This window comes from Perissodus microlepis, chromosome 14 (genome assembly GCF_051167445.1).
Source record: "Perissodus microlepis isolate ML-2025 ecotype Zambia chromosome 14, ASM5116744v1, whole genome shotgun sequence".
Taxonomy (NCBI): Eukaryota; Metazoa; Chordata; class Actinopteri; order Cichliformes; family Cichlidae; genus Perissodus; species Perissodus microlepis.
Window position 1 is genome coordinate 9,449,914 of NC_140474.1, and position 26,493 is coordinate 9,476,406.

Sequence of the window (26,493 nt, forward strand, 5' to 3'; positions counted from 1 at the left end):
AGCAGGATTTTGAATTCAATTCTGGATTTAACAGGAAGCCAATGAAGGGAAGCCAAAACAGGAGAAATATGCTCTCTCCTTCTAGTCCCTGTCAGTACTCTTGCTGCAGCATTTTGGATTAGCTGAAGGCTTTTCAGTGAGTTTTTTGGACATCCTAATAATAATGAATTACAGTAGTCCAGCCTGGAAGTAATAAATGCATGAACTAGTTTTTCAGCGTCACTCTGAGACAGGATATTTCTAATTTTAGAGATGTTGCGCAAATGGAAGAAAGCAGTCTTACATATTTGTTTAATATGTGCGTTGAAGGACATGTCCTGGTCAAAAATGACTCCAAGGTTCCTCACAGCGTTACTGGAGGCCAAGGTAATGCCATCCAGAGTATGAATCTGGTTAGATACCATATTTCTAAGATTTTCAGGGCCGAGTACAATAATCTCAGTTTTATCTGAATTAAGAAGCAGAAAGTTAGCGGCCATCCAGGTCTTTATGTCTTTAAGACATTCCTGCAGTTTAACTAATTGGTGTGTGTTATCTGGCTTCATGGACAGATAGAGCTGGGTGTCATCTGCATAGCAGTGAAAATGTATGCTATGTCTTCTAATGATGCTGCCTAAGGGAAGCATGTATAATGTAAACAGAATTGGTCCTAGCACTGAACCCTGTGGAACTCCATAATTAACCTCAGTGTGTGAAGAGGACTCTCCATTTACATGCACAAATTGGAGTCTATTAGATAGATATGATACAAACCACTGCAGTGCAGTACCTGTAATACCTACAGCATGTTCTAATCGCTCTAATAGGATATTGTGGTCGACAGTATCGAACGCTGCACTGAGGTCTAGCAGGACAAGCACAGAGATGAGTCCACTGTCAGAGGCCATAAGAAGATCATTTGTAACCTTCACTAAAGCTGTTTCTGTGCTGTGATGAGCTCTGAAACCTGACTGAAACTCTTCAAATAAACCATTCCTCTGCAGATGATCTGTTAGCTGTTTGACAACTACTCTTTCAAGGATTTTTGATATGAAAGGAAGGTTGGAGATTGGCCTATAATTAGCTAAGACTGCTGGGTCTAGAGATGGCTTTTTGAGTAAAGGTTTAACCACAGCCAGCTTGAAGGCCTGTGGTACATAGCCGACCATTAGAGATAGGTTGATCATATTTAAGATCGAAGAATTAATCAATGGCAGGACTTCTTTGAGCAGTTTTGTAGGAATGGGGTCTAAAAGACACGTTGATGGTTTGGAGGAAGTAATTATTGAAGTTAACTCAGAAAGATCAATTGGAGAAAAAGAGTCTAACTTAACATCAATGGTACTAAGAGTAGCTGTAGATAATATTACATCTGTGGGATGATTACTGGTAATTTTTTCTCTAATGATAAAAATTTTATTTGTGAAGAAGTTCATGAAGTCATTACTAGTTAACGTTAAAGGGATGGTTGGCTCAACAGAGCTCTGACTCTTTGTCAGCCTGGCTACAGTGCTGAAGAGAAACCTGGGGTTGTTCTTATTTTCTTCAATCAGTGATGAATAGTAAGATGTTCTGGCTTTGCGGAGGGCTTTCTTATAAAGCAGCAAACTATTTCTCCAGGCTAAATGATGATCCTCTAAATTTGTGACACGCCATTTCCTCTCCAGATTACGAGTCATCTGCTTTAGGGTACGTGTTTGAGGATTATACCACGGAGTCAGGTACTTCTGATTAGAGACCTTAGTTTTCACTGGAGCTACAGTATCCAGAGTCGTACGTAGTGAGGAGGTGAAATTATTAACAAGATAATCAACCTCTGTTGGGGTAGCGTTCAGATAGCTGCTCTGCTCTGTGTTGGTACAGGGCATTGAAGATGATAACAGTGGGTGGATTATATTCTTAAACTTAGTTACAGTGCTTTCAGAAAGACATCTACTTTGATAAAATCTACTCTCCACCGCTGTGTAATCAATTATTGTAAATGTAAATGTTATCAGGAAATGCCCACTCTCATTCGCTGGTATTTTCTTCACCCTTCACTGATCCTTTTCTCTAATTCAAACCAACACATACTGCATTTGGGTTAAATCTCAGTTTATGTGCATCCAATTATCAGTATGCTATTCTTAAGCATACAGCAGTGCAGCAAAATGTGAAGCAGAGAAACAGGAAAGTTAACCCAGATCTGTCACATGAAGATCCCAAAGACAAATACCAACTTGTCCCATGTTAGTCCCAGTTCCAAAAACACGACATAATTTTCTTAAAAACATAAAATTTTCAACCAGTATAACACACATTTAACTATATAGTCTGTGGTGTAGAAAAAAAATTCTGGTTCCCCACACAACAACGATTGGGGGAAAAGAGCCAACAAAACATCACCTCTGTGCCGCATTAATGAGCACCAGCAGGAACAGTGGGGTGAAATGTGATTTCCTGTGAGACACACAGTAATGAACACTGAATGCTATCAGACAAAGACCTCTCCACACTTGGTGTTTAGCGCTATATCAGAGTTTCTACAGTAATAGGGTCTCTACTCAATGTTTCCCTACAGTAATTGGCTGCAGCAGCTGTAGATGGGTTATTCTGCTTTGGCAAACTGTCCGTGAGGCATATTGTGTTTACAAAGACGCAACAGTTTTTAACTGGAGGCTTACCTATTACTGCTTCGCTTTCACAAATGAGCACACAAAATACAGGATCACCAATTTTGAGTCTGCCAGCAGACAGAAACAATATTGTCCATTTGCACACTGACAGGGTTAGTTTTTGTTTATGCTGATTACAATTTACAGGCCTTTGTTTAAAAAAAACCCATGTTTTTAAAAGTTTACCAGGAGCCAAGATGAGGTTCTTTTTCTTTTTCATCCTTTCATGCACCCAAACAAAGAAACACAAAGAATCTGTTTTATACAAGAAACACTAGATTTTTATCAGGTTGATTTCTTTAACTCTGACTTTTTGGACACTCATTTTAGCTTCAGGCACACTTTTTTAGATCACTTGGACTCAGCACAGCTTAGGAAAGGATTTCCTAATAACCACTATGAACAGAAGAAAACAGGAACCATCCTGTTCAAATTAGAAAATTTAAATTGGTTTCAAACATTATGCACCAACACCTTAACTCAAAGACATCAGAATCAGTCTGTTTTGTTAAGGCTTAAGCTCTTCTGCTAGGAAACTGTTCTACTAGCTGCCATAAAATATTTAGCCTAAAAAAGCATTAAATAGAGTTTTCACAAAGACATTAAAACAGAAAAAATACATCACATGGAAGTTACTGTATAGTTTAGTTATTTTTCACAGGACTGTGTGTAGTCCTGTGAAAAACTAAGTACATATTTACTGCTTTGATAGGAAATAAGAGGGCATTTAGCAGCCAGGTGCTGCTGCTTGAATGCACTTGATTAACTGACCAATCAGTAAGTGTGACCACCTCAATAAAAGCAGTTTGGCAGTCTGCAGTCTCCAAAAAAGCTCAATCTCAGCCTCTTCGGGCCCCAGTTAGCAGGTTAAATATTAAAGTTCATGGTAGTATAATATAAAAAGACTGAACACGTATGGCTTATTTGAAATTATTTGAAAAAACATTCATCTCTCTAAAAATATGGCAACACAGCTTAGATTTGCAAAGTTGCCTCTGAAAAACCACAGGACTTCTGGGGCAATGACGTTTGGAGACATAAAGTAAGACAAAAATGCAGATATTATAGAGCCGCTACTGATGAACATCCAACACAGCATATCAGCAAACACCTCACACCAGCTGTCAAGCAGGGTGGCAGAGGGGTGAGTTGGTTCATTTGGAAGCCACAGGACCTCGGCATCTTGCAGTCATTGAGTTTACAAAAAACCCCTCTGTATACCAAAGTATTCTAGAGTCAGCTGTGAGGTCAACTGTCTCACGGTTAAAGCTTGGCTGAAATTCTGTCATTTAACAGAACAACAATACCAAGCACTTTACTCTTTCTAGCAGATTTGTTTCATCATTTCATCAAGTTATTGCTGCTAAAGGTGGTTCTGCAAACTAATAAAATCAGAGGGTATACTTAAATCGACTAAATTTCTTTATACACACAGGCACACCATGTGTGTGATATTCACGTTGGTGTTGTTCCTGCATCAACATTTGCTTATGTAAAACTCTCTTCTGGAACAAATAGAAAGCACTTCAAGTGTTTCCTTTATTAATGTATGCTATATAACATATTATCAAGCTATTTTTGCTGTTAGCCAAATTTAGCTACTCATATTGGTTTACTTGTGACAGTTTTTAATAGCATTAGCTAGCTTCTTGGCTAATGCTAACTAAATACCCAGACAACAGGACTGGTCAGTTGCAACACTGATCCTGGACCAACAATGTTTTAATTATGTAAGAACAACACTAACACCAGTGTAACAAACTAAAAAAGAAAATTCATATCAATGTTTATATTTGGCTATTTTGGCACTGAAAATCTGCCTATTGGTGTATGTTGCAGGAAGAAACAACTTCTAGCTAAAAAAAGAAAGAAAGAAAGAAAGAAAGAAAGAAAGAGAACAACAACCAAGATGATAAATCACTGATCAAGCTCACCAAAAATTGTAACAACTTGTAAATGAGTAAAAAAATAAATTTAAAACAGGGCAAACTCCTGGTTTTCACTGTTGTCCTGTAATGTGAAGAATACACATACTGTAAAAATTTGTTATTACATACTAAATTGCAGATTTTAATTTCCTCAGAAAAATATTTTTTCTCTTTTCTTATAAAAAAATTACAGTATACAAAGTAATATATTAAAAACAGGTACAAATTATAAAAATCACAATATTTACACTAAAAATGGTCATACAAGGTAAATTACGAAGCTGTTAAATTGTCTTAGAAATTATGTAAATTTGGCTTTTTCCTCATCATTTGTGGCTGCTCTGGTCGACGTCTCTGGTTCACATGAAACGGTTCTTCTGAATTCATGACAATGTCTATGGATATGGGAATAGAAAAACGGTCCATCATCTGCGCGATCTTCTCCTGAGGAACACCGTGTTTGTTCCTCCTGGAGGTAAAAGAAAAAGAAAAAAAGAGGATAATGTTAGAATGTGAAGTCTAAACTATGTCTAACAGCATTTTAATATCATGAGTCAGAAATCATACTTCTCCAGCTCGTAAGGATCATATTTCCACCTGGTGTCCGGTTCACAAAAGTCAACTTTGTATCCGCTCTCCAAAGCCTGATGCAGGAGTTGGAAATTCGAAGGATTAGTGAAAGTGGTATGAAATATTAACTAATAATAAAAACAACAATAATAATAAATATTTAGTATGGCCACTTACCATTTTGACATATGGCTTCATTTCCCAGGCTTGAATGTTTGTATTATCAATAATAATGGGAGACCGGCCATCATGAAGAGCACCTCTAGCTGAGAAGATTAAGAAAAGATTCTGACAAGTTCTGGCAAGAAAATTAAAACTGTTTTTAAACCAAAATGTTTAATTTGTTTTATGTTCCATTTAATTAGATTTTTTTTTTTTCAACAATCACTTCTCGCCCCCATGTTGCTCACACATTATCAGTGAAAAAGTCACCTACTTAACATTTCTGTTTTAAATGCTGGATAGCTAGGGCACTGAAACATCTCTTCAAATAAACACACTCACACATTAGCACAACATTAAAACCACCTGCCTGAAAATTGTGTAGGCCAACCCACACAAAAAACAACACTAACCAATTAGGGACTTCCAGGGGTCTCCTGTGATATCAGGCACCATTAAAGTTAACAGTGAATCCTTTTGGTTACCAACTGCTTTGGGCTCATCAAAGAGGTTTAGGAGACCGTGTAAATGCCTTAGGCTCTTTTTTGAGTGTGTTAATGTTGTGGCTCATTTGTTTAAAATACTCTATAGACCGGGGGATCTTGCTTTTTGTCAGATGAATATGTAAACCACTACAGTACAGAGGTACTGTGGTTGCTTTACTCGTATTAAATGACTGAAATTGTAATGAGTCAATACCTCTTCTCTGATTCCACTCATGTGCTGCTCCAAGAAGACTAGGATCATAGTGGTAGCCATCTTTGTGTGCAAAGTAATCATCTGTGCTCAAAATGATCCCACTGGGGCCAGTGGAGAGCAGCTCCCTGTGGGAAACAATCGGTGTCAAACTGCTGTTTTTAAGCTACAATTTCAGATAAGAATAAATAGATCAAAATTAAATTAAGATTACACACAGATTTACCTGGCACGTGTGGATTTCCCAGATCCTGGCAATCCCCGCATCAAGATCAGCACCAGGGCTGAATGGCATGCATGTGTGTCGTCACGAGGCTGATAGTAGTGCTGTCGCTCCCAAGGTTCATTTTCTGAATCACATCTCTGGAGCCTGTCATAATCTTCATTTAACTGAGAGAGCTCTTCACTTCTATCTCTAGGCCACCTGACATTTTCATTAGCTGAGTGTCCATCATAGCTGGAGCCATGCACATCCCTGTCAAACTGATGTGGAGGACTTCCATAAAATCCCTGAGAGGGGTGTCTGGAAACATTTGGAGGTGGGAATCTATAAAAAGGTGGAAACCGCAGCTCCTCTTGAAAGCGGTTTGCCATGCTTGAATGTTGAAAGGTAGGGTTCACATGTGGTGGTGGGTTTTGTAGATTTGGGAATGCATACGGTGGTGGTTGGTGAGGGAATGGTGGGCTCTGAAATCTCGGGTGTGGTGGCCTGTCCAGTGGTTGTGGATGACGCCACTGGGGAGAGCTCAGCTCCGGCCCTGGCCTCTGCCTTCTGGGATTGTATGGCTCATTTTGATACCAGTGAGGCCATGCTGGCTGTTTTCTTCCATTGCTTTTTTGGGAGCCATCTGTTTCTTCAAAGTCCCTCATGTTAGCAATTTTCTCCTCAGGAACATCCTGAGTCTTGTTGCTGGTGGGTAATTTAGCAGGTACAAGTGGCTGATCAAAAGCTGCATCTTGTTTCCCTGGGTTACCATTAGCACCATCAGGGGTATTGATCTTCTCAAGCTCTTTGTAAAACTCACTCAGCGAGTCTTCAATGACAGACTCGGCTGCAGTTGTTTGTGGAGGAAATGCTGGACCGATGAAGGCAGAGCTGGTGAATCCTACCTCCCTTAACACGCGGTCCCTGACACTGCTGTCTGGAGCGCCACCGTCAGTGCCCACACACTTACTGTTTGTGTCAGCAGAGTCATCTTTACAAGCTTCTTTATCCTCACTCACACAAGATGTTTCTATGGCATCAGAGGTTGTACAACATAATTCAGGCTGAGACATCTGGATGAAAACAGATTAGAATACTTACAACACTGAAACACCACAAAAATACTACATAATAATACTGCATGTTATTCCTATTCTTATTATTTTGCTTTATTTATTTTATCTTATAGATTTTTCAGTGCTGCTATGCCAATTTATAAACGTAGCAGAAAAAGTAAGGAAAGTGTTTGGTTGATTATTTCTTTGTAACAATGCCTTTTGGCAAAAAAAGAGTTATGCTTGTGGAAAGCTTGTTTATTTGACCTGAAATGGTGCCGCATTTGTAAGGAAAATGCATTTCTGGGTTGAGCAGAAGAGTTGAATATGTGGGTTGCACCCATGAAAAATCTTCTCTGCTGATGCCACACATCTTATTCTGCTTCGGTCTCTTGTTTGGTGTTATTTACTGGAGTGTGATGATTAAAGTCTGAAGAAAGAAAGCATTTTGCCAATTTAATAATTTATTAATTAAACAAACAGGAGCCTCAGTAGCATGTGGAAAACCATACACAGCCACAACAGCCTGCCATCTCCTTTTCATGCTGGTCAACAGCTTGGTCACACACTGCTGTGGGATGCCATCCCATTCGTCAACCAGCATTTGTCACAAGTCAGCCTGTGTGGTTGTGTTGGTCGTTCTGGCACAAACGCCCACAAAGCCTAAGCTGATCCCAAAAATATTCAATGGGACTTTGATAAACCCCGCTCTGTCAGGGTGAGTGTTGTGATCCTGGAGAATAAAGGTTAGTTCCAGACTGTGGGGATCTTTCTGCACTAAGATTGCCTCCAATGATGACAAGCCTTGTTTTTACAGTGAGGGAGATGACACTCCATATCATCACACTGTTTCCACCAAAAAACTGTCACCCTATCCAATCAGCATAAAGTTCCCTGCATCTTATCCACAGTCTGTCTCATTAGAGTCCATGCTCACAGGTGCTGATAATCAGGCACCAATAAGGCACGTAATTGTCAGCACATGGGGTGCCAGAAGCTCAAACTAAGAGTCAATAGCAGAATAAGACCCTTGACATTGGTAGAAAAGATTTGGCGAGTTTTTCCATTTTCCTTACTAATTTAAAGGGAAATAAACAGACTTTCCAGTGGTATAAGACTTTTTGTCAATAACCACAGTAACAAAATATATACATCCACGAAACACATTTTCCTTGCTTTTTGGGCTGGGTTTATATGTAAATACAAGTGCACATGATTACACACACCGTAGATTAATCAGCTAAAATCGAAACCATGTCTTCTGCCAACCATTAACCTTTGGCTAACGTGCCACAACACGAGTTGCACAGAAGACAAGAAAAATAAATAAATTAATAAACATAATTGTTCACTACGTAAACGTAAAATAATAGAGTAACTGTCGATATTCACGGTTGCCTACCGTTCATACTGGAGATGCATAAATTCAGGGGAAACCCACATTAACAATACACCGGTGTGCAGATTCAAAATCGCACTTGCCTTGTGTTTACGGAAGTGACTTTCTTCTTCTATTCTCTTATTAATGGCAGGCATCCTGGCCACTCGTTGCGTGAGCGACACCAGCGGGACTGAAAGGCGACGGGGTAGTGACAAAAATGGATACAAAGAGCAGTAATTACTTTACTGAGTCCCGCTGTATTTTAAAATGCCTGCGTTTCTATAGCATATGTGAGCCGTTGCTATTCACTGCCCTGGACTGCATTATAAACTGCTTCCTGACATCTTTATATTGAAATTACCTAAAAAAAAAAAAAAAGAAATCCAAGTCAGCATTACAGTTAAGAGAAAACAGCTAAATCAAATTGAATTGATATACTCGTGACATCTCCACAAACTAATCGCTAGTGGTGTAGCAAAATGGTGAAATACTTAACGCTTTGAATCAAGATCACTCAAAGTGGTTATTACAAACTTTTTTATATGGTGAATTTCTTTAAGTTATACTGTATTCTTGTACCTATAAACCTTTTTTAAAGCTTCAAAAAATAAATCAATATTTGTCAGTTTGACATAACTGACAAATCTTACCTTAATTAATAACCCTTAATTAGTTGTTCCCATTTAACCATTAAAATGACTAAAGGAATTTGCTCATTTGTAGCCTAGAGGAATCATTTTTCTGTATGACTATCAGCTTCTCATATCTTCTTTACATTGTTTCAGTTCATTGAAGTTTGGTTGCATTCATTTATGCAAGCAAACTATATTATGTGATTATTTCAGATGCAATTTGGCAAACCCGAGCTGTACTTTTATATAGATGCTCAAACTTGTTGACGATCAATTAATCAAGTACAGTTCATTAACAGCAAGTAGCTGCTACTTCCCTTCTTAATTCCTAAGAAGGCAGTAAGGATGTATTTAGTTGTGCACAGGACTAGAGCCTGGCAGAACCCCCCCCCCACAACAATACATTACTACAAGAATCCACCAGTTTCTCAACCCTGTATGTGTTCGTCTTTAAATGCAAAAACAGAGACCCACAGACCAAAACTGCTAGAATAAAATTCTGAATTTATTTAACACTGAATGCAGGAACCTCACAGAAACAAGTATAAAATTGTAAAACATTGTGAAGTGACATGATTTCAGTATTTACTTTCCCCATTTTATGAGGCCAACAAGTCTACAAAAAACCCTAAAAAATGTGTGTTATATACACACGGAACCTTAACATTTACATTCAGTCAATTGAAAAGCTGTAGCGTGTTTGTCATCACACAGTGGTATGTATCTAGATTAAATTAACACGTAGTGCCTGAGTATCAATCATAGCCAGTTCCTCATCATTTACCCATTCATCCTCTCCTAGTGAGTCAGTGGGTTTGTGAGATGGTGTCTGTACAGTTTTTAAAGTGCTTGGTGTCACAGACCTCCGAGGTGGGTTGAATGTCTTATTTACACATGGAGAAGCCACTGAGCCCAGATGGGAAAGAGGTGGCGGAGACGGGATACGAGACAGATAGTCCAGTGCTCTCCTCCTTTTCAGGCTTTTGGGATCTTTTTCTGCTGAAGATGTTGGTGTAGGAGACTTCCTGCCAACAGGTGTGAAGGATCCAAGGTTTCTGCCTGGCTTCTGAGAAATCACCTGTATAAAAAGACATAATCAAGATGATGGGCTTAGAACTGATATATTAACAGATGACATTATGTTATAACAGATATACTGAAAAACACCAGATACCACAGCATGAAGTTAAACTCACACTTGACTTTATGTCTTGTCTTCTGTCTGTTAGAGAAGCTGGTGTTTGTCTTTGGAGAGCTGGAGAGGAGCTGGCGCTAAGGCCATTTGATCTGACTAATTCTGAAAGCTTCTCTTCAGCAGTTACAAAGAAGTTCTCCTGACACTGAAAAGAAAAAAAAGTGATGAAAATGTTAACATTTTATTGCATTCAAATAAGTCTGAGATGAAGATAAACAAGGAAAAAAATATGTTAGTACACTACTTTATTACATTTTCTACAAAACAATTTTTAGTACCGAGGAGATTAGCATTGTTTAAAGGTGATCTCAGTGAGCATGACAAAAGAAATGTTACTGCTAGTTTTCAGCACTTGCAATTACAGCTGTGCTTTGATTAAATTATAGCTAACACAAATGACTTCATGCAGATCACGGAGCACTTTTGCTGTGAGAGAGAGAGCAGTTTCTGAAGAATATCAGCAGCTTTTAAGGTTTTGATTTTAGCATCGTACCTGGACCAGAGTTTTAAGCTGGCTGAAAGATTCCTGTAGATGAACCTCTTTAGGATTTGTAGAAAAACTTGTCAGATCTCCAGCATACACAACAGGCGTGGGATGCACTGACTGACCTCTGAGCTGGAGGTTGCTCAGCGCTAATATGACGCGTGGTTTTACCACGTCTTCTAGGCCAGTCTGAGACAAGCTGCTGAAACAGCGAACTTTCACAAAATTCAGTTTCTCATCAGCCAAATAAAATGCAGGAGATGAACCTGTGTTCAAAAGAAGAAGACTTTTCAGCGAACTTTATGCAAGCAGTTGTAAGAAAAGCAAGTGATAAAACAAACAAACAAAAAAAAAAAACACCTACCCTTTCCATCTACAACACTGATGACATATCCTGCTAGATCAATTTCTCCACACAGTGGCTCAAAATCTTGATTTTGAAGATTCACAAAATTTGTGCAAACTCTTGGTTGGAAGTATGTTGACAACCATTCATGTGATGCCTGAATGGAAATATTACAAAAGTTTCAATGATATGTTTAATTTATAAACGGTAAAAAAAAAATTCACATGTGCTAAAGGGAGTTTGTTTCCTACAGTACCTGGAGCTCTTGAAATTGTGTTTTCTTTGTCCCAGTGAGCTGAACAGGTTCGATACAGCTGCGTTTCTTTCCATCTGAAGTGGTGAGGTTATAGACTTTGAATCGACAGCCTTCCTTTAGTAAAGACAGTAGATCTGAGGAAGGTCGCCAAAGATTCAGCTGGTAAACTAAAACCAAGATTAAAAAAAAAAAAAAAGTTAGCACAACGTAGTTCGCAAGTTACAGTAATTATAAAAAAAAGAGTCAAACAAGAAGACAAATGAAGACACACCCCTGCCGGGTTGCTCCATGGAGTCGGCAATGCAGAGTCTCCACACAGGTGTAACCTCTCGTTTGGGGCAGATCATTTCATTGTCCTCTGCTTCCAGAGCACGGTGATATCGATCCTGCAGTTCAGCCTGCTTCTTCTCCATCAGAGAGCGTCTGTAGGTATGAAGGGCCTCCAACTGTTGTGCACTCAAATGAGCCTAAGAGGGGAAAAATAATATACTAAAACCCTTCACAGCTGAAATTAGGCCAACAATCTGTAAAGCAAATGTTTTACTACCTCAAGGTAAGCTGGATCATCTCCCACTGCTTCATACAGCTCTTCTCCATCCTGCAGATTTGCAATTTCTTGATGACTGATTGGTTTTCTTCGCCGCTGTGGTTTGATACTCCCTAAAGATAAAAGCTTATAAAAAACGTATCGAATTTCAGACTGTAGCAGCTTGTTGAACTTGTTGTAAACCTGATCCTTACCTTTTTCTTCATCTTCAAATTCAGATTGAATCTTGGCAAATAAGATTTCCATTGCTTTTTGTTTGTGACTGTTGTATCGTCTCGCCTCCTTCTCTTCTGCACGTGAAGAACGGAATACAACACTGCCATCTGGCTTCCTCTCCATCCACTGAGAAATACATATTAGACAGAGTTAAAAAGGATAAAACCCAAATCTGACTAACAGTGATTATATATCAGTGCACACCTGCATGGGATAGCTTCTCAGTACAACAATGTCAACAGATCCTACTGGACCTCCATTGCTATACAAACAGGAGATTGGAAGGAGGAATGGCCGAGGATCCTTGTGAAATCCTAGCTTAGCATCCCATCGTGCAGGTCTGCAGCTATTGGCACAGATCTAAACACATGAAGAGGAAGTAAGACACCTTCTTTTCTGGTTGTGTTGTGTAGAGATAAAAGTTGTGGTCTCTGTCTTAGACTACCTTTAACATCAGAGATTCAGGCGCCTCCAGAGGGGAGCAAGCATCTTGTGATCCGACCAGCTGAGCCCCATGGATGATCAACTTGCCCCCGACAGCCAGTCGACCTTTGTGAACCATTGCAGTCAAAGGTTCATCCAGCTGAGCTTTAATGGCATACCAACCATCTGTCAGCCAAATGAGTGCAGCTGAAGTTTCAACCTTTGCATCTGCACTGTGAGGGGTTTTGGTGTCATTGTGACTCTGTGTTTTTGGGGAGTGACCCCTGGAGATGATATCGCAAACACAAAGAACCAGGGTTTTGGCTGCCGTGTCATCCTTTTCCATGATCTTTCTCAGAGCTGGCCTGCGGCTGTGGTCCACCTCTACATCATATCTGACATAAACAGAATATGTTTTAGAAAACGCTTCTGTCAGTCTGCCCCAGGGCAGCTGTGGCTACAACTGTAGCTTGCCTCCACCAGTGTGTGAATGTGTGTGTGAATGGGTGGATGACTGGGTGTGTAAAGCGCTTTGGGGTCCCTAGGGGGGACTAGTAAAAGCGCTATACAAATACAGGCCATTTACCATTTACCAATACATTAAATTGAGTCAATAATTACCTAGCAGCTATTTTGCTAGGTAGATGCCAACATTTGTATCCCACATTTAACATTATTCAACATTATCCCATTGTATTCAGCATAATTAGCTAAAAGTGTAATTCACTGCAAAGTCTATATTTTCAAAATTTATTTTGCCTGTAAAATACCGTACACAAAATGGCAGTTAGAAAAGCATAACAACACTTATTTGTCAACAAGATACGCATATTAAAAAGTGACCTACAACTACATAAATATCTGAGCAAGCTTTAGCTGCATATACCTGTACTTAAGTTGGAGGAGAACCTGCTCGGGTGTGAGACACCGGCTGCCCACTATTTCTGGAAAAGATTTTTCCATAGAGGCCTGCTTCCACACAATCCATCTGTAGTGATTGTACACCCATGCTTCACTGATCAGTTTAGGATCCACACCCGGGGTGTCACATAAAGCTCTGTGGGCATATAAGGACAAGATATTTAGTATATTAAGCTTATATTGTATTGCTAAACCTGATTACTTCAATATGATTCATTTAACACAAAGTGTGATTCAGTAATACCTATAAAACTCTTCTTTCCCCGCAGTCCCATCATTGCTGGGGACCAGCCATCCTCCATCAGCAAGCTGAACTCCACCTTCATCTGTAAAGGCTTCCAGTTTGATGAACTGCAGCAGGCTGAAGCGGAAAGATTCTGCATTCTCACTGGTGATATTGGAAACATATTTTTGGACTCCATATCCATAAAGCTGAAAAATAAAAACAAGTACATTTGTGTCTCACAGTCTGTGTTTAAAACCAAAACAAAGAAATCTAAGTATGCTTAAAAATGCTAAAAACCCAGTGACAGTTACAGCCTTGCCTTTTTTGGGGTGTATCTCCCTGGGATCTTTCCATTCACTGCAGCTTTTAGTGGGATCCTGGGTACTCCTGATGTTTTTTTAAGAAACAAGCTCCCTGGAAGAGGTCGAATGTTCTGGCGCTTCTTCTTCCTGATCCTCATGTCTTGCATATCCTGTGCCAGCTCAGTGTTCTGAAGATTCTGATATACATCTGCAAACAGACAGCATTTTTTTTTAAACTGTGACAAAGAAACTTTTACACTGATGTAGCTCAAACTGTTTACTGCACCTTGGCTTCTTGAACATGTGCCATCTACACCTGATGTCTCTCCAACAGCACTGACAGACCTGAAGTCAACAGGTAAGCTTCGATTATTCATATCGTCACTTCGAGCTGCAGCCACAGCAGTTCCATCCGCAGCGCCTTGTGTTTTTTTAGTGGGCGGCACGAAACACTTGCTGTTAGATGACATTACAAACGGTTTTTGGTGTTTGTCTTCCCCCTCATGCGCTTTACAGGAACTCTCTTGAACAATAGTTCTTTGTTTTTTGAATGGTGGAACAAAGGCCGAAGGTGTTCTTATGCTATCCTTGAGCACCATATTCTTATGGGTTTCTGTCTTTGCATTTCTGACAAATGGAGGAACAAATGCTGATGTCTTGTAATGTGCCGATTTGCTCCTGGGGTCTCCTGTCATTGAGTTCTGTATTTGTGTCTTTTGGAATCTAGTTTCCACATAGGTTTTTCCACTGTTGCAGAAAAGAAAAGAAAGGACATATCAGAAAAAGCTTATAACTTTGTTAACCTGTTTGAAAACATGGTGCTTCAACAGGAACATACCTGTGCGGCCGAGTAATGTTTGGATAAAGGGAGGTGCTGTATTTAAAAACTCCCCTGTCCTTCATTAAACCTTATTTAGGGATAAATACAAATAGTTATTTAATGAATAACACAAAATAAACAGTTCTCAGAAAATGTGCCATAGTGCTAACAATTTACCATTGGAACAACTTTTGACTGGGTGGAGAGTTGAAGCTTTTGGATCCATGAGACTCCTGTCAAACTCTTCCAGTAACCGTCTTTTTAGGGGAGGCTGACCTAAATAGTTAGAAGGCTATTATTCTCAAAGCAGAGCTGTGGCTTAAAGTTAATTATGATCAGGCATGTTTACTCATCTGAAAACAATGGTTTGCATGTCATAAAGTATCATTTAACTTTTCTAAAAAAAAAAAAAAAAAAAATTCCAAATAGTAAGCAATACAACTTAATCCTAAATTGCAAGAAAGGTATTAATGCAATTTTCTTGAAAAACATCAATAAATTAATTAAATAAGTTTTGAAAATAGCAGCACAGTTTCAATAAAAATATTACACTTAAACTCTGAGTAGCAATGCAGGTACCTACCATTCATTTCTGTGTCTTCCACTGATCTTTTCCCTCTTCTCTTTTCACTCTCTTCACACCCATTGGCACTTGTGTTATGTTGTAGTGGCATATTTTCTAAAGTCATCAAGAGATTGTGGTCAGCCAGACTTTCATCTTCTAGCAAAGCTTTAGTACAGTCCAGAGCTTCCTGTGCAAGAAATTTTTGCTGGGTCTCTGTGCAACCAGTAAGGTTAAGTGACTGAAAGTTAAGAACTGAAGACTCATTTGGTTTTAAAACTTTAGACTCCCTGGTGCTGCTCTCCTTATTTATTTCATAGTCCAGCAGACACTGCATTTCCTCTTCAGGGCAATCATGCAGAGTGCCTGCCCCAGATGGTGTTATGGTGTCTTCCTGAAACTTAAATGCATCTTTAGCTGCCTTGTTATTGACAGATGTACAACCATGTCCTCTTAAATTTTCAACTTTTAGGTCAGACTCTTGCAAGGAGGGCACAGATTCAACTACAAGAGAGGCAGTTCCCTTGGTAGACATGTACTTGTCAGAGGCTGTGGTGAGGTTTGAACCCGAAGGTCCTTCCACATCTTCTACTTTTGACAGATTTGGCATAGGATTGTCTTGTGGGCTTGTTGAAAATAATAAGGAATCATGACATTCCCCATCATCAAATTCTTTGAAAAGGCTGGTTGCTTTCAAAATACTTTTTTTGGACACTTGGACTTTAACTCCCCCTGCAGTGCTGAAACCACAATGTGTTTCCTCTCCATTGTGAGCATCAATTTTCTTATCGTTCTTTCTTGTGTGTGCAACAGCTGGGGTGTCTCTGCTCTGGCTAATATCACTGAAAAGAGCTTTCGCCTTCTGCATGGCCTCTGATGAAAGTGCAACAGGCTTACCATTGGCTGCAAGAAAACCACTACTCCTGAATGGTGGACCATGTGCCGAAATCTTGCCCCGTGGTGCTGTTATACTGATTTTATCCTCAACTCCTTCACATTCACTTAGAAGGGTTTTGGCTCTCTTCAGAGCTTTAGATGACACAGCGACTCCTTTTCCACTTGCTGTCTGAAATCCAACACTTTGTTGGGGCCAAGTGTTTTTTTGTTTCATGTGTTCACTTGTGACTTCAGTACATCCATTTCCTGAGTCCTTAGAAATATCACTGATAGACAATGTATTATCATGTTTTACTGAAATTCCATAGTTAATATCCATATTGCAATCTTTAGTAAAACCATCTTCCTCTTGCATTGCCTTTTTTGAAACAGAGTCATCAGCTTCCTTCAAAAGATGTTTTTCTTTCAGAAGGTTTTGCTCTGAAACATTAACTTTTTCTCCTCCTACAGTTTTGGAGCTACATTGCATTTTCCGTGTGTTTTCACCGTAGTCATATTTCTTGTGACTATTCTTTGCATGTGGAATCTCTGCACTGATACTTATATCACCAAAGAGAGCGTTTGCCCTCTGAAGGGCCTCAGAGGAAAGTGCTACAGGCTTTCCACTTGCAGCACGAAATCCACCATTCTGAGGAAGTGAGTCATGAACTGGAATCTTGGAACATGAAGGGTTTATACCAATTTTATCCTGCATTTCATCACATTCACCCAACAGAGATCTTGCTTTCCTTAGAGCTTCAGATGCAATGGTAACTCCTTTTCCACTCGCTGTTTGTAGCGACAAAGTGTCATTTTTTTGTTCCGCTTGTTTGTCTTTGTCCTCAGTGTATCTTTTCTCAGACTCTACAGAAAAGCCCAAAGTCGCCTTTTGCTGTAGTCTGGTTTCTGGAAGGTTTTTCTCATCACTGCCTGTTCCAACCATAGGTGCTATACTTTTTTGTTTTGCTGAAATGCCATTGTTAACATCCATATCACAGTCTTCTGCCATTTGCATTGCTTTTGTTAAAACAGAATCATCTAAGACCTTCAAAAGATGTTTTGCATTCAGAAGATCTTTCTGTGATACATGAACCTTTTTTCCGCCTGCAGTTTTGAAACCACTCTGCATTTTTGCCATAGGTTCACAATTGTCATGGTTTCTGTCACTGTTCTTTGCATGTGGGCTCTCTGCACTGGAAATTATATCACTGAAAAGAGTTTTTGCCTTCTGAAGGGCTTTGGATGAAAGTGTCAAAGCCTTTCCACTGGCTGCATGAAATCCAACTGAAGTCTTCAAATGTGACTGATTAACATTGATTTTAGTGTTCACTTCATCATATTGCTCCAGCAGGGATGTTGCTCTCTTAAGGGCTTCAGATGAAATGGAAACTCCCTTTCCATTTACTGGACCAAATCCACCACTTTGTAGTTGCAAACTGTCTTTTTGTTTCACTTGTTTATTTGTAGACTCTACAGAAATGTTTGAAGTCACCCCTTGATCTGGTCTAATTCCCAAGTCACTGCCACTTCCACTTGTATGCATAATATTTTCACCATTGTTAACATCTATATCACAGTCTACTCTCTCTTGCATAGCGTTTGTTAAAACAGAATCTTCAAAGTCCTTTAAAATGTGCTTCTCTGAGACATGGAAGTTTTCTCCCTCTGCGGTCAAACCACTCTGCATTTTGTCTGGATGTTCACAATTGTCATTTTTCTTGTCACCGTTCTTTGGGTGAGGACCAGCTGGGCTGTCTGCACTGAAACTGATGTCACTGAAAAGTGCTTTGGCCTTTTGAAGGGCCTTGGAGGAAAATGCTATTTTCTTTCCACTGGCTGCAAGAAATCCTACATTGCTGGGTGGTGGGCCATATACTGGAATCTTGTAATGTGATGGTTTTGCATTGATTTTATGATACACTTTATCAGATTCACTCAACGGGCATTTTGCTTTCTTGTGAGCTGTGGATGAAATTGAAACTCCTTTCCCAGTGGCTGTGTCAAATCCACTTGTTTTAGGAATAGATTCTTTATTTTGAGCAGTGAACTGTGCTGTTCTTAAAACATTTTCTTTTTGGCTTATTTTTTTGCTTGTGTCTTCAAGTGAATAAGTGTCATTCAGAAGACATTTAGCCTTTTTCATTGCATCAGCTGACACGGACACTTTCCTCCCACTGGCTGTACAGAATCCATCACCACTGCTCAATTCACTGATGGCAGAGGAATCAATACTCTTTGATGCTGGGCATGGTAGAAGCTTTGAAGTGGAAAATGAGTTTTCATGGAAAGAAACTGGATTTTTAAATTCCAGCACAGTGTTACAACCAACACGTTCCATTTCTATATCATCAGGATGTGGCCTACTTAGTCCAGTGTTTACATTCTCAAACTCTGTGTCTACAATGGCATGTTCCTCAGAAATGGTAATGGCATCCATTTTGCAGTTTTCAAAACCTTTCGTAGTATCTTTATCTTGCATGTCTCTGGCCTGTTTTAATGCAGAGACAGGCTGTTTGGTGTTGGAAAAACAACTCCAAGTTTTCTCTTCAACGTGGCAGTCGTCTTTGAGAGTGAACTTGAAATCAGCTGTGGCCATTTCAGAATCTACATTGCACATCTTTTTGGTTTTTGCATCAGTCTCAGCAGCCTGTTTGTGTGATATATTCAGATCTGACACATTAATCTCTAAATCAGCAAATAAAGCTCTAGCTTTGCTTAGACATGTTTTTGAAACTCTTAAAGCATTCCCTCCTGCAGTCTTAAAGGTAACACTAAGCATTAAAGGATTTGGTTTCTCCATCTTGCTTGCGCCACCGTGCTCAGCTCTGTTAAGACTTTTTTGCTTCTTTGATATAAGCCAATTATTTCTTCCAGGAATGTCTTCTGAAGAGGAAAGCACCTCTCCAGCAGAGATATTTTCTCTTTTAACAGAACTCGACACTGATACACCGGTGGATTTATCAGTGATGTTTGATGTCCCACCATTTGCTTTTTCATCTACCACACAGGTCATTTTGTCAGGCATGGCAGTTATTGCCAAGTGCTTTTCAGCATCTGAACTAAAGCTGTCATCAAAATCTATGCCTGCAAGAAAATCAGGATCAAGGTCTTTGTCAGTCTTCTCTAGAAAGCAGGCATTTTCTTGACAAGGCTGCTTTACTTCTGCACCTCTGAACTGTGTAAATTCAAACTGGCTATCTGCTTCTTCCAAGAGAGTGCACAGTTCTGTCACATCAGCTTTTTGTGAAGCTGTTAAGTGGCAGCTGCCACCCTCAAATATTTCGCTTACAGAAGGTTGCTGATTTGATACAGAAACTGTGCTTGTCATGGATCCATTGCTCTGGCTATTTTTATGTTTCGTGGCACTGTTGCATCTTTCTTCAAAGAGATGCCTTGCCTTCTCCAGGTTGGCCAAGGAAATTTGTATACCTTTATTTGAAGCCGTTTTGAATCCTGATGCATGGGCGAGTGGAAGAGAAATGTTTGTCTTCTCTAGCAGTCTGCCATGAACCTCACCATTTTGTGGAATGCAGTTAAGGCCATCATCAGTTCCTTTTAGACTGCTTGGCAGTTGTGTTAATGTGCTCTCCATGTCCAACTGACCTTCTCTTTCGCCATCTATAGTCTGTCTTTCCAGGAGCTGGGATTTTTCATTTCCTCTGTGCGTAGATGGAAAAGGAGTAGTCCTGTGAATATCAGTTTTTGATCCAGTGTTCTCTGAGCAAGGAACAATACAAGAAGAAGCAGTGTGAGTGATATCTGCAACAGCAGACTGGAAACCACTGTCACTTATGGTGCCTTCATTGGTGGAATAATTTTGATTAGTGGTAGACCTATGTCCTGTGTTACTGATGCTGTTATAGTCATGGTGAAGGCTTGCTTGAATTGTTTGATGCTTAGCTTTTTTCATGGCCAACAGACAGGCTGAAGGTGAGAAGTGGTCTTGATCTTCTGCAACTCCTTTAGTCGGTCTACCAGAGTCTGAAATTTGGCTGAAGTCTTGTGCAAAATCTTTGTGAAGCTGTGACATGTCAAGATCCTGGACTTTTTCTTGCACAGATGAAGGCAAATTTTCCAAAGTACGTTTTTCTTCTGCATTCTTCTCATTACTGCAGCAGCTTGCTTCATCTGGGGCATCTTCTGACTGCTTACTACTCAGTTTTGGTCCTAAAAGAAAGCATGGTGATAAAAAACACAAAATTTTTCAGTCATTATAGAAAACAAAAAAACACTTCTATTTTAACAGAAAAATATACATATATTTTTAATAATTAAATATGTTACCAGTATCTGGAATTCCTGATGATGTGTTCATCTTCTGAAAGTTAGTTTCATTTTCTTTAACTTTTGGCTTCAAAGTCTCAACAGTGTAAACAAATTTTCTTTTTTTCCTAATTAATCCAGTGTCTGTGATTTTTATAGGTGGCCTGACAAGCTGTCTAGAATCAAAGTCAGGCTGCAGTTCTGTTAAAATATTATTTTCTGCAGTACAAGGGGGAATTTCAGATAAATTCAATGGAGACCATTGGCTGATTCCAGTGCTTCCATTTTTTGCCGGTGGGGATGATGGAATGGTGCTATGTTCTTCATCAGCTTTGTGCTCTTCATTACACTGGTTTGTTTTTGAGATATCTGTAGAGCTGCAGTCATGTTCACTTAATTTGAATTGCTTCCGTCTGATTCGGTCAGGTTTCACTTTTCTCAGTGCTGAACTACTGTTGGCGAGGAAAGTGGATGAAGCATTTTGAAATTCATCAGGAGCACTGGCCATTTTGCCATCTCCATTAGCACCCCGCAGTATCTGTTGCCAAATACCCTCATTCTGCACTAATAAAGTCTGGGAGGAAACAACTTCAGGCAAAACAGCATCTGTTGATGACAGAGCAACAATCAGCATGTCAGCCAAAATTGTTGGGAGCCATAGTTAGTTCACAAATATTCACCATTTCAGTTAATGTGATACTAAAAAAAGAGAAGTCAGTACCGTGGTTATCAGTAGTTATATTATCATTTTTAGGTGGTGCTACCACAATTCTGGAAGGATTTGAAAGAGAAGGGAAAAGCTTCCGTACAAACTGGAAAAGGTAAGAGGACAAAACACTTTGTCAGCAGAAATCTGAAATGTTGCACCTATTTGCTTGTAATATGTCAAAAAGAGTAATACAATAGGAACAATTTCTGATTCTGATTTCTAGTAACACATAAAATCATCAATTCAACCATTCTTAACATGTTCAAATTTCAGAATATTCACTTAAAGAATGTGAATACAGCAAGACCAGAAATTCAACATTGAGTGACATGCATCAAAATAATAGATAAAGATAGGTTTGCTGTATATTTGTGCTGGACTGAGTACTCACAACAACACTTTTGTCTGCAGAAACACTCACTGGACAGGGACTCTCATCAACTTTAGCTGCAAGATTAAAAGGAGACAAAAATTAATGAACATATAACCTTTTCAGTTGTTTAAAATGAGCGAGTCTGCTATTGGCTTACACAAAATCAGGGTAGATGGAACAGGGGGTGGTGTATTCAAAGAACTGGTCCATGAAATATCAGGGTTAATCTGTGCACCAAGACTTTCAGAAATATGCTTGGCATAGCTCATCTGTATCATTAAAAACAAAAATCAAAACAAAAACATAAAGATGGGTACATTTAATTTTATTCACTCTTCTACATTCAAATACTATCAGAAAAATATCAATCATTGGATATGCTATACGTACTGGAGATTTATGCGGAGTATCAAGTGGATCTGTAAATATGGTAGAAGTAAGCAAATTAAGCAGTGATGATTAAGTCTTGGCTTCTGTATGCAATTCATGTAAATGAGACTAAGATTATTTTTAACCTCACCAAAATTGTCCTGACTCTGAGGTTGGATTTCCTCATATTTTGTATCAGGAACCCTAAAAAAGACAAACCATACATTAAAAACAGCCAATAGCTGGAAAAACATAAAAAGCCAAGCTGTTCTTGTAAAATTATCATGAAAATAGCTCCCTCCCAAAAGAAAAAAAATCACAAAATAAGGCAGTTTTTCAGTATGCGTTATTAAAATCAGTTGTTGTTCCTGTTGTGATTTAATTACACAACCACTTAAATTATTTAATCACTTAAAAAACAACAACAACATACCATTCATAGAAATGCCAGTATATATAGCAACTCTGAATTTAAACACTGATAATTCATTGTTGCACTCACCCCTTTTTTGACATCCGAAACACGTATGGACTTTGTGTTTCCGTCCATGGCAATGTATCATTTTCTAAAAAGTATCACAGAGAAACAATATTTTTAGATTTAATCTAAGAATAAGTAGGTTACAGCAGCTTCTTGATCGCAATTAAGTCAAAACAGAAACCTATATTTTTATTTAGCAAGTGTTTAAATAACATGTTGGAGATTTACAGTATAAATAAGTAAAAATCTGAATGAATTACCTTGTGTAGTAGAGAACGACTGCTCATCCTCAATTTCAGGTGACACAATTCGACTGTGTCTGAAAACTTTAGGAGTAGAAAACAGCTGACTGTCTACTGCAGTTTTGTCTAAAGGGGTTTTAAAATGTCCCTCCTGATTGGCACATAGCTCATCTTGATCAGAGCCGCTGCCCTCATTCGCTGACGTTTGAGCAGTCAGTATGTCAAACCAGTTGTGATCCAGTGGTCCCAGCTCTAAAATGTTCATAATGGGTAAGAACTCATCATTAAGTCGACAAGCCACAAACCGATTTAGAGGGGAAAGGTAAATCTGTACATTGCATTTCTACTTATAATATTCAGAATACAACTGTTTTTGCGGGCGTCTGATTAAAAAGTACCGATGACCAAAATCACAGCTTTTTGATGTTGCATAGGTTTTCCTACCTTTCCAGATTTCATCTTTGAATGTCTCGTACATGTTTTTTAAGGGCAAATCCATTCCAGTGACGGCACTGTACTACAGCTTGATACCTGAGAATGTGAATGTAACATAACTTGAATGAAAAAGCAGAAAGGTGTCCGAGTTTCAGAACAAAGTTGTGGTGTACATTTACTAGGGCAGTCACACTACAACGTAGCCGCTATTCAACTACATTACCTAAAAACTACCGTGACAGCGAAACTGTTTGGGCAACAATGAGTAACGTTAGCTTACGTTTGTTTTAGATATGCAAAAAACTTTACGGAGAAACATTTTATTTTACACTGACAGCCTACCGTTGTCAAATAGGGGGGGAGCCCACAAAAACTGAATTTAACGTTTTTCAGACTTACCATGACGACGTTCAAGAGTGTGCACTTTCATGTCGCGATATATCTCGTAATATAATGATGTAAAGAAACAATAAAACTAAAAATACGATGCAAAGGTGCTAGCCAAGAAAAACTCGGCCTGCTAGCTAGCACGTTCACGCGACAAAAACAAACCTCGCGCGTCGCGCACCGGAACTCAAGGGCACTTCAAAATAAAAGACCGCTTGAATTTTTAACCCTTGATATTCCTAATAACACAAATGCTACTGATACTACTACTACTACTACTACTACTAACAATAATAATAATCTAATTGAATTATTTAGTAAACAGTAGTTAAACTTTTGACTTTATATGATACTAAGCTGGAAGACTCACTTCCGGGTGCGCAGTTTAAGCAGATAAATAAAAATAAGCAAATAAATAAATTCCAATAACAAATTCCAACCACAAATAAGAAATCTAAGCTTAATTTTATTGTTGTATTAGTGAACAGAATACCAAAGTACAGTACATTGCAAAGGCAGTTTTTACAGCATTTACAAGGCCAAAGGCTACACAACTTTTGTGGAAGATTTATTTATATATGTATATGTAGCTACTCACTCTGCATGCACCTAAACTGTAACTTCATAAAAATACAATCTGATAAGTCTCAGCAAAGCCCCCCTTTTCACTATGTACATTTTCTTTCATTTAAAATAGTTTCTCTCTTTGTTCATAAACTTTACTATTACATTTTTATTGTACACAGAATTTGCACGCTTGGCAGGTTTAACAGATAAAATAAAATATTTTTTCTATAAATCTAGTCTGATAAAAGCACATTTTCTTTTGTTAACAATATAAATAATTTAACTATTTGCTAAAAGCTGCACAGTTAAAAGGTACAGTAAGATGTTTTGAGTAACAGATAACCCACACAAGAGTTTGTAGGATTGAGAGACATTACAGTAGATCTGCAGCATGTCAGAATTTTTTTTAACATGAACCACTTGCAGTATACAAATCAGTCTTAATAATTCCATCTGTGATGGTCGTCAGACTTGAATTCACACACTCAAGCACACTCATAACACACCTACACCAACACACAAACCAAGTAATGAAGCCTCCCTTTTTCTGTGCTAACAGTGTTCATGTTTTCCAATGCTATGATATTCAAATACATAATTTCAGGAGACAGTAAAGTTCTTCCACTTTAGTGAAGGATTGCACATTTTCCCTTGACAATTAAAACAACATAACTGAAAGAGAATAACTCAGCTTTGGTATTTAATTTAATTTTTCTTTAAATGTGAAAATTATGTACTTCAGTACACACAGGCTGCTTTGTGACATTTCTATTATTAGTGCAATAAAAGCTGTACTGTGTTTGCAACAGCAAAGTCACTCATCAGTCTAAAAACAACAGTACTGCTGCACATCTGAAGATTGGACTTCATGACATTCTGATGTACTTTAAGCAAGAAGAGGAAACAGCGGTTTGGTTATTCCCAAGAGAAAGTTCACCCTTGAGATGATAGAAGCTACCACAGACAACAGGTGACACTAGGCATGACATTGGGTGTTTTGTAGTTCTGGCTGTCAGAGTCATCAGAGAGTTGAGCCTGAAACCCTGGAGTCTGGGAGAAAAGCTGTGATGGTGCGGTAGCCCTGGGCTCTTCGGATCATGTCCCGAGTTTCTCCATTAAGTTCCATCAACTTGACAGAAATTTCTGTCAAGTCTTGCTTTGAGCCCACCAGAGCAAACGTTCCTGTCTGACCCAGAGTTTGATGTCTAAAGTAGATGTTCAGCAATGTTTGGACCTCATCCTCAGAGTGGCTACCAAAGATATCATTAGGCCACATTGTTCTGGAAGGAAATCATAAGTATTTGTTTTAATAAGTGACACATTTATCAAAAAACACTTTTAATAAACACTGAAACAAGAATTTTACTTTTCTCACCTGCACACACGAATGTAGTGAACAGCGGCTGGAAAGTCATTGTTCTTTAGACCTTCTAGGATGGCCTGCACTGCAGCCTCGGAGGAGCTAAAAACCGGCTCAGAGCAGGAACTCTCACAGGCAGCAATCTCATCATTTGCCACTGAAGCAGCTGCTAACCTCAGGTTGCTCTTCAACTCATTAAGCTCTTTGGACATGTTTGTCAGCTAAAAGGCGAGAGGGGTTTATGTTACTGAACAGGAACACACATAAAAAAGTGTGTTTTATGCCTTCAAAAACTGAAGAGAAGCAAATGCAGATATACCTACCTCTGGAACAGAGCTTATTGCATGGACCTGTTCAGTCAGTTTGCAGTAGGACTGAAAAAGCAGCAACAACTGAAAGTGGAGTTTGTAGAGTCTTTGACAGAGCTCCAGTTGCTGAAAGTAATAGAAAATGATTATCAGAAAATAAGTCTTTAACTTCCTGTTTCCTCCTTTTTAAAATGTCTGCACAACCGCAATTGAAGACTTAAAAAAGTATTATTTTGCTGAAAATGACAATACAATAAATACAATGTTGTTTTGTTTTAAATCGGAAAGTAGAGACAAGCCTTTTCCAACTTACAGCCAGAAATTCCATTTGCTATCAAGCAAGCATGTTATGGGGTAGAAAAGAAGTAAGAAGTAAGGAAAAAACACAGAGAGAATGAAATTCATGCAAATGGTCATTATTTACAACATAGAGTGGGTGAGAAGTATAGAACAGGTCTAACTGGTGTCATTTTATTGACATGCACAGAGGAAGAAAGTTAGGGTAGATGTATGTGCAAATTAGAATTATGAAGAGGGCTTATAGTTTCCATGAACTATTAAAT

General features: G+C 38.8%; 3 protein-coding genes across 9 annotated transcripts in view; all 3 read right to left on the bottom strand.

The window, feature by feature from the left end:
- Positions 1–4,337: 4,337 nt before the first annotated feature.
- Positions 4,338–8,800, bottom strand: n4bp2l2 (NEDD4 binding protein 2-like 2). Of its 2 annotated transcripts, none has more exons than XM_084951462.1 (6): positions 8,732–8,800; positions 6,216–7,267; positions 5,993–6,117; positions 5,309–5,397; positions 5,129–5,205; positions 4,338–5,030 (listed from the first exon to the last, which is right to left on the bottom strand). In XM_084951462.1, exons 1-6 carry the CDS (start codon positions 8,783–8,785, stop codon positions 4,856–4,858), a joined length of 1,572 nt encoding a protein of 523 aa, XP_084807588.1. In that variant the 5' UTR covers positions 8,786–8,800; the 3' UTR covers positions 4,338–4,855. The 2 variants fall into 2 exon arrangements, with proteins under 2 accessions (XP_084807588.1, XP_084807587.1); XM_084951461.1 differs by having other exon boundaries at positions 8,652–8,743.
- A 946-nt stretch (positions 8,801–9,746) lies between these two features.
- brca2 (BRCA2 DNA repair associated) lies at positions 9,747–23,877 on the bottom strand. The gene is made up of 27 exons (XM_084949812.1): positions 23,708–23,877; positions 23,318–23,404; positions 22,892–23,125; positions 22,653–22,716; positions 22,302–22,354; positions 22,172–22,200; positions 21,939–22,050; positions 21,800–21,855; positions 21,421–21,511; positions 20,721–21,305; positions 15,582–20,603; positions 15,176–15,274; positions 15,017–15,086; positions 14,465–14,925; positions 14,196–14,386; positions 13,895–14,082; positions 13,616–13,786; positions 12,752–13,124; positions 12,511–12,666; positions 12,285–12,432; positions 12,091–12,203; positions 11,815–12,010; positions 11,544–11,710; positions 11,306–11,444; positions 10,951–11,207; positions 10,459–10,602; positions 9,747–10,340 (listed from the first exon to the last, which is right to left on the bottom strand). Exons 2-27 carry the CDS (start codon positions 23,370–23,372, stop codon positions 9,987–9,989), a joined length of 9,528 nt encoding a protein of 3,175 aa, XP_084805938.1. The 5' UTR covers positions 23,373–23,404; positions 23,708–23,877; the 3' UTR covers positions 9,747–9,986.
- Positions 23,878–24,141: 264 nt separating this feature from the next.
- Positions 24,142–26,493, bottom strand: part of frya (furry homolog a (Drosophila)) — a 46,654-nt gene continuing 44,302 nt past the window's right edge. For 4 of the 6 annotated variants that reach the window (XM_084949819.1, XM_084949815.1, XM_084949817.1 and 1 more), the window contains exons 59-62: positions 26,244–26,261; positions 25,946–26,056; positions 25,638–25,843; positions 24,142–25,542 (exon numbers count right to left, since the gene is read on the bottom strand). In XM_084949819.1, the coding sequence (XP_084805945.1) occupies positions 25,284–25,542; positions 25,638–25,843; positions 25,946–26,056; positions 26,244–26,261 (594 nt within the window). In that variant the 3' untranslated portion in view covers positions 24,142–25,283. The remainder of the gene's footprint in view (positions 25,543–25,637; positions 25,844–25,945; positions 26,057–26,243; positions 26,262–26,493) is intronic. The other 2 variants (XM_084949816.1, XM_084949821.1) reach the window with 1 other exon arrangement.

Bases quoted from the DNA above. Each gene is read 5' to 3' on its own strand.
- n4bp2l2 (XM_084951462.1), bottom strand. From the start codon at position 8,785: ATGCCTGCCATTAATAAGAGAATAGAAGAAGAAAGTCACTTCCGTAAA. The intron at 6,118-6,215 runs GTAAATCTGTGT...TGTTTCCCACAG, and splicing joins GGGAAATCCACACGTGCCAG to GGAGCTGCTCTCCACTGGCC. The intron at 5,206-5,308 runs GTAAGTGGCCAT...CTCCTGCATCAG, and splicing joins TGAAGCCATATGTCAAAATG to GCTTTGGAGAGCGGATACAA.
- brca2 (XM_084949812.1), bottom strand. From the start codon at position 23,372: ATGGATTTGCCCTTAAAAAACATGTACGAGACATTCAAAGATGAAATC. The intron at 22,051-22,171 runs GTACGTATAGCA...TTAATGATACAG, and splicing joins ATACTCCGCATAAATCTCCA to ATGAGCTATGCCAAGCATAT. The intron at 10,603-10,950 runs GTACGATGCTAA...TTTTCTTTTCAG, and splicing joins AGCTTAAAACTCTGGTCCAG to TGTCAGGAGAACTTCTTTGT.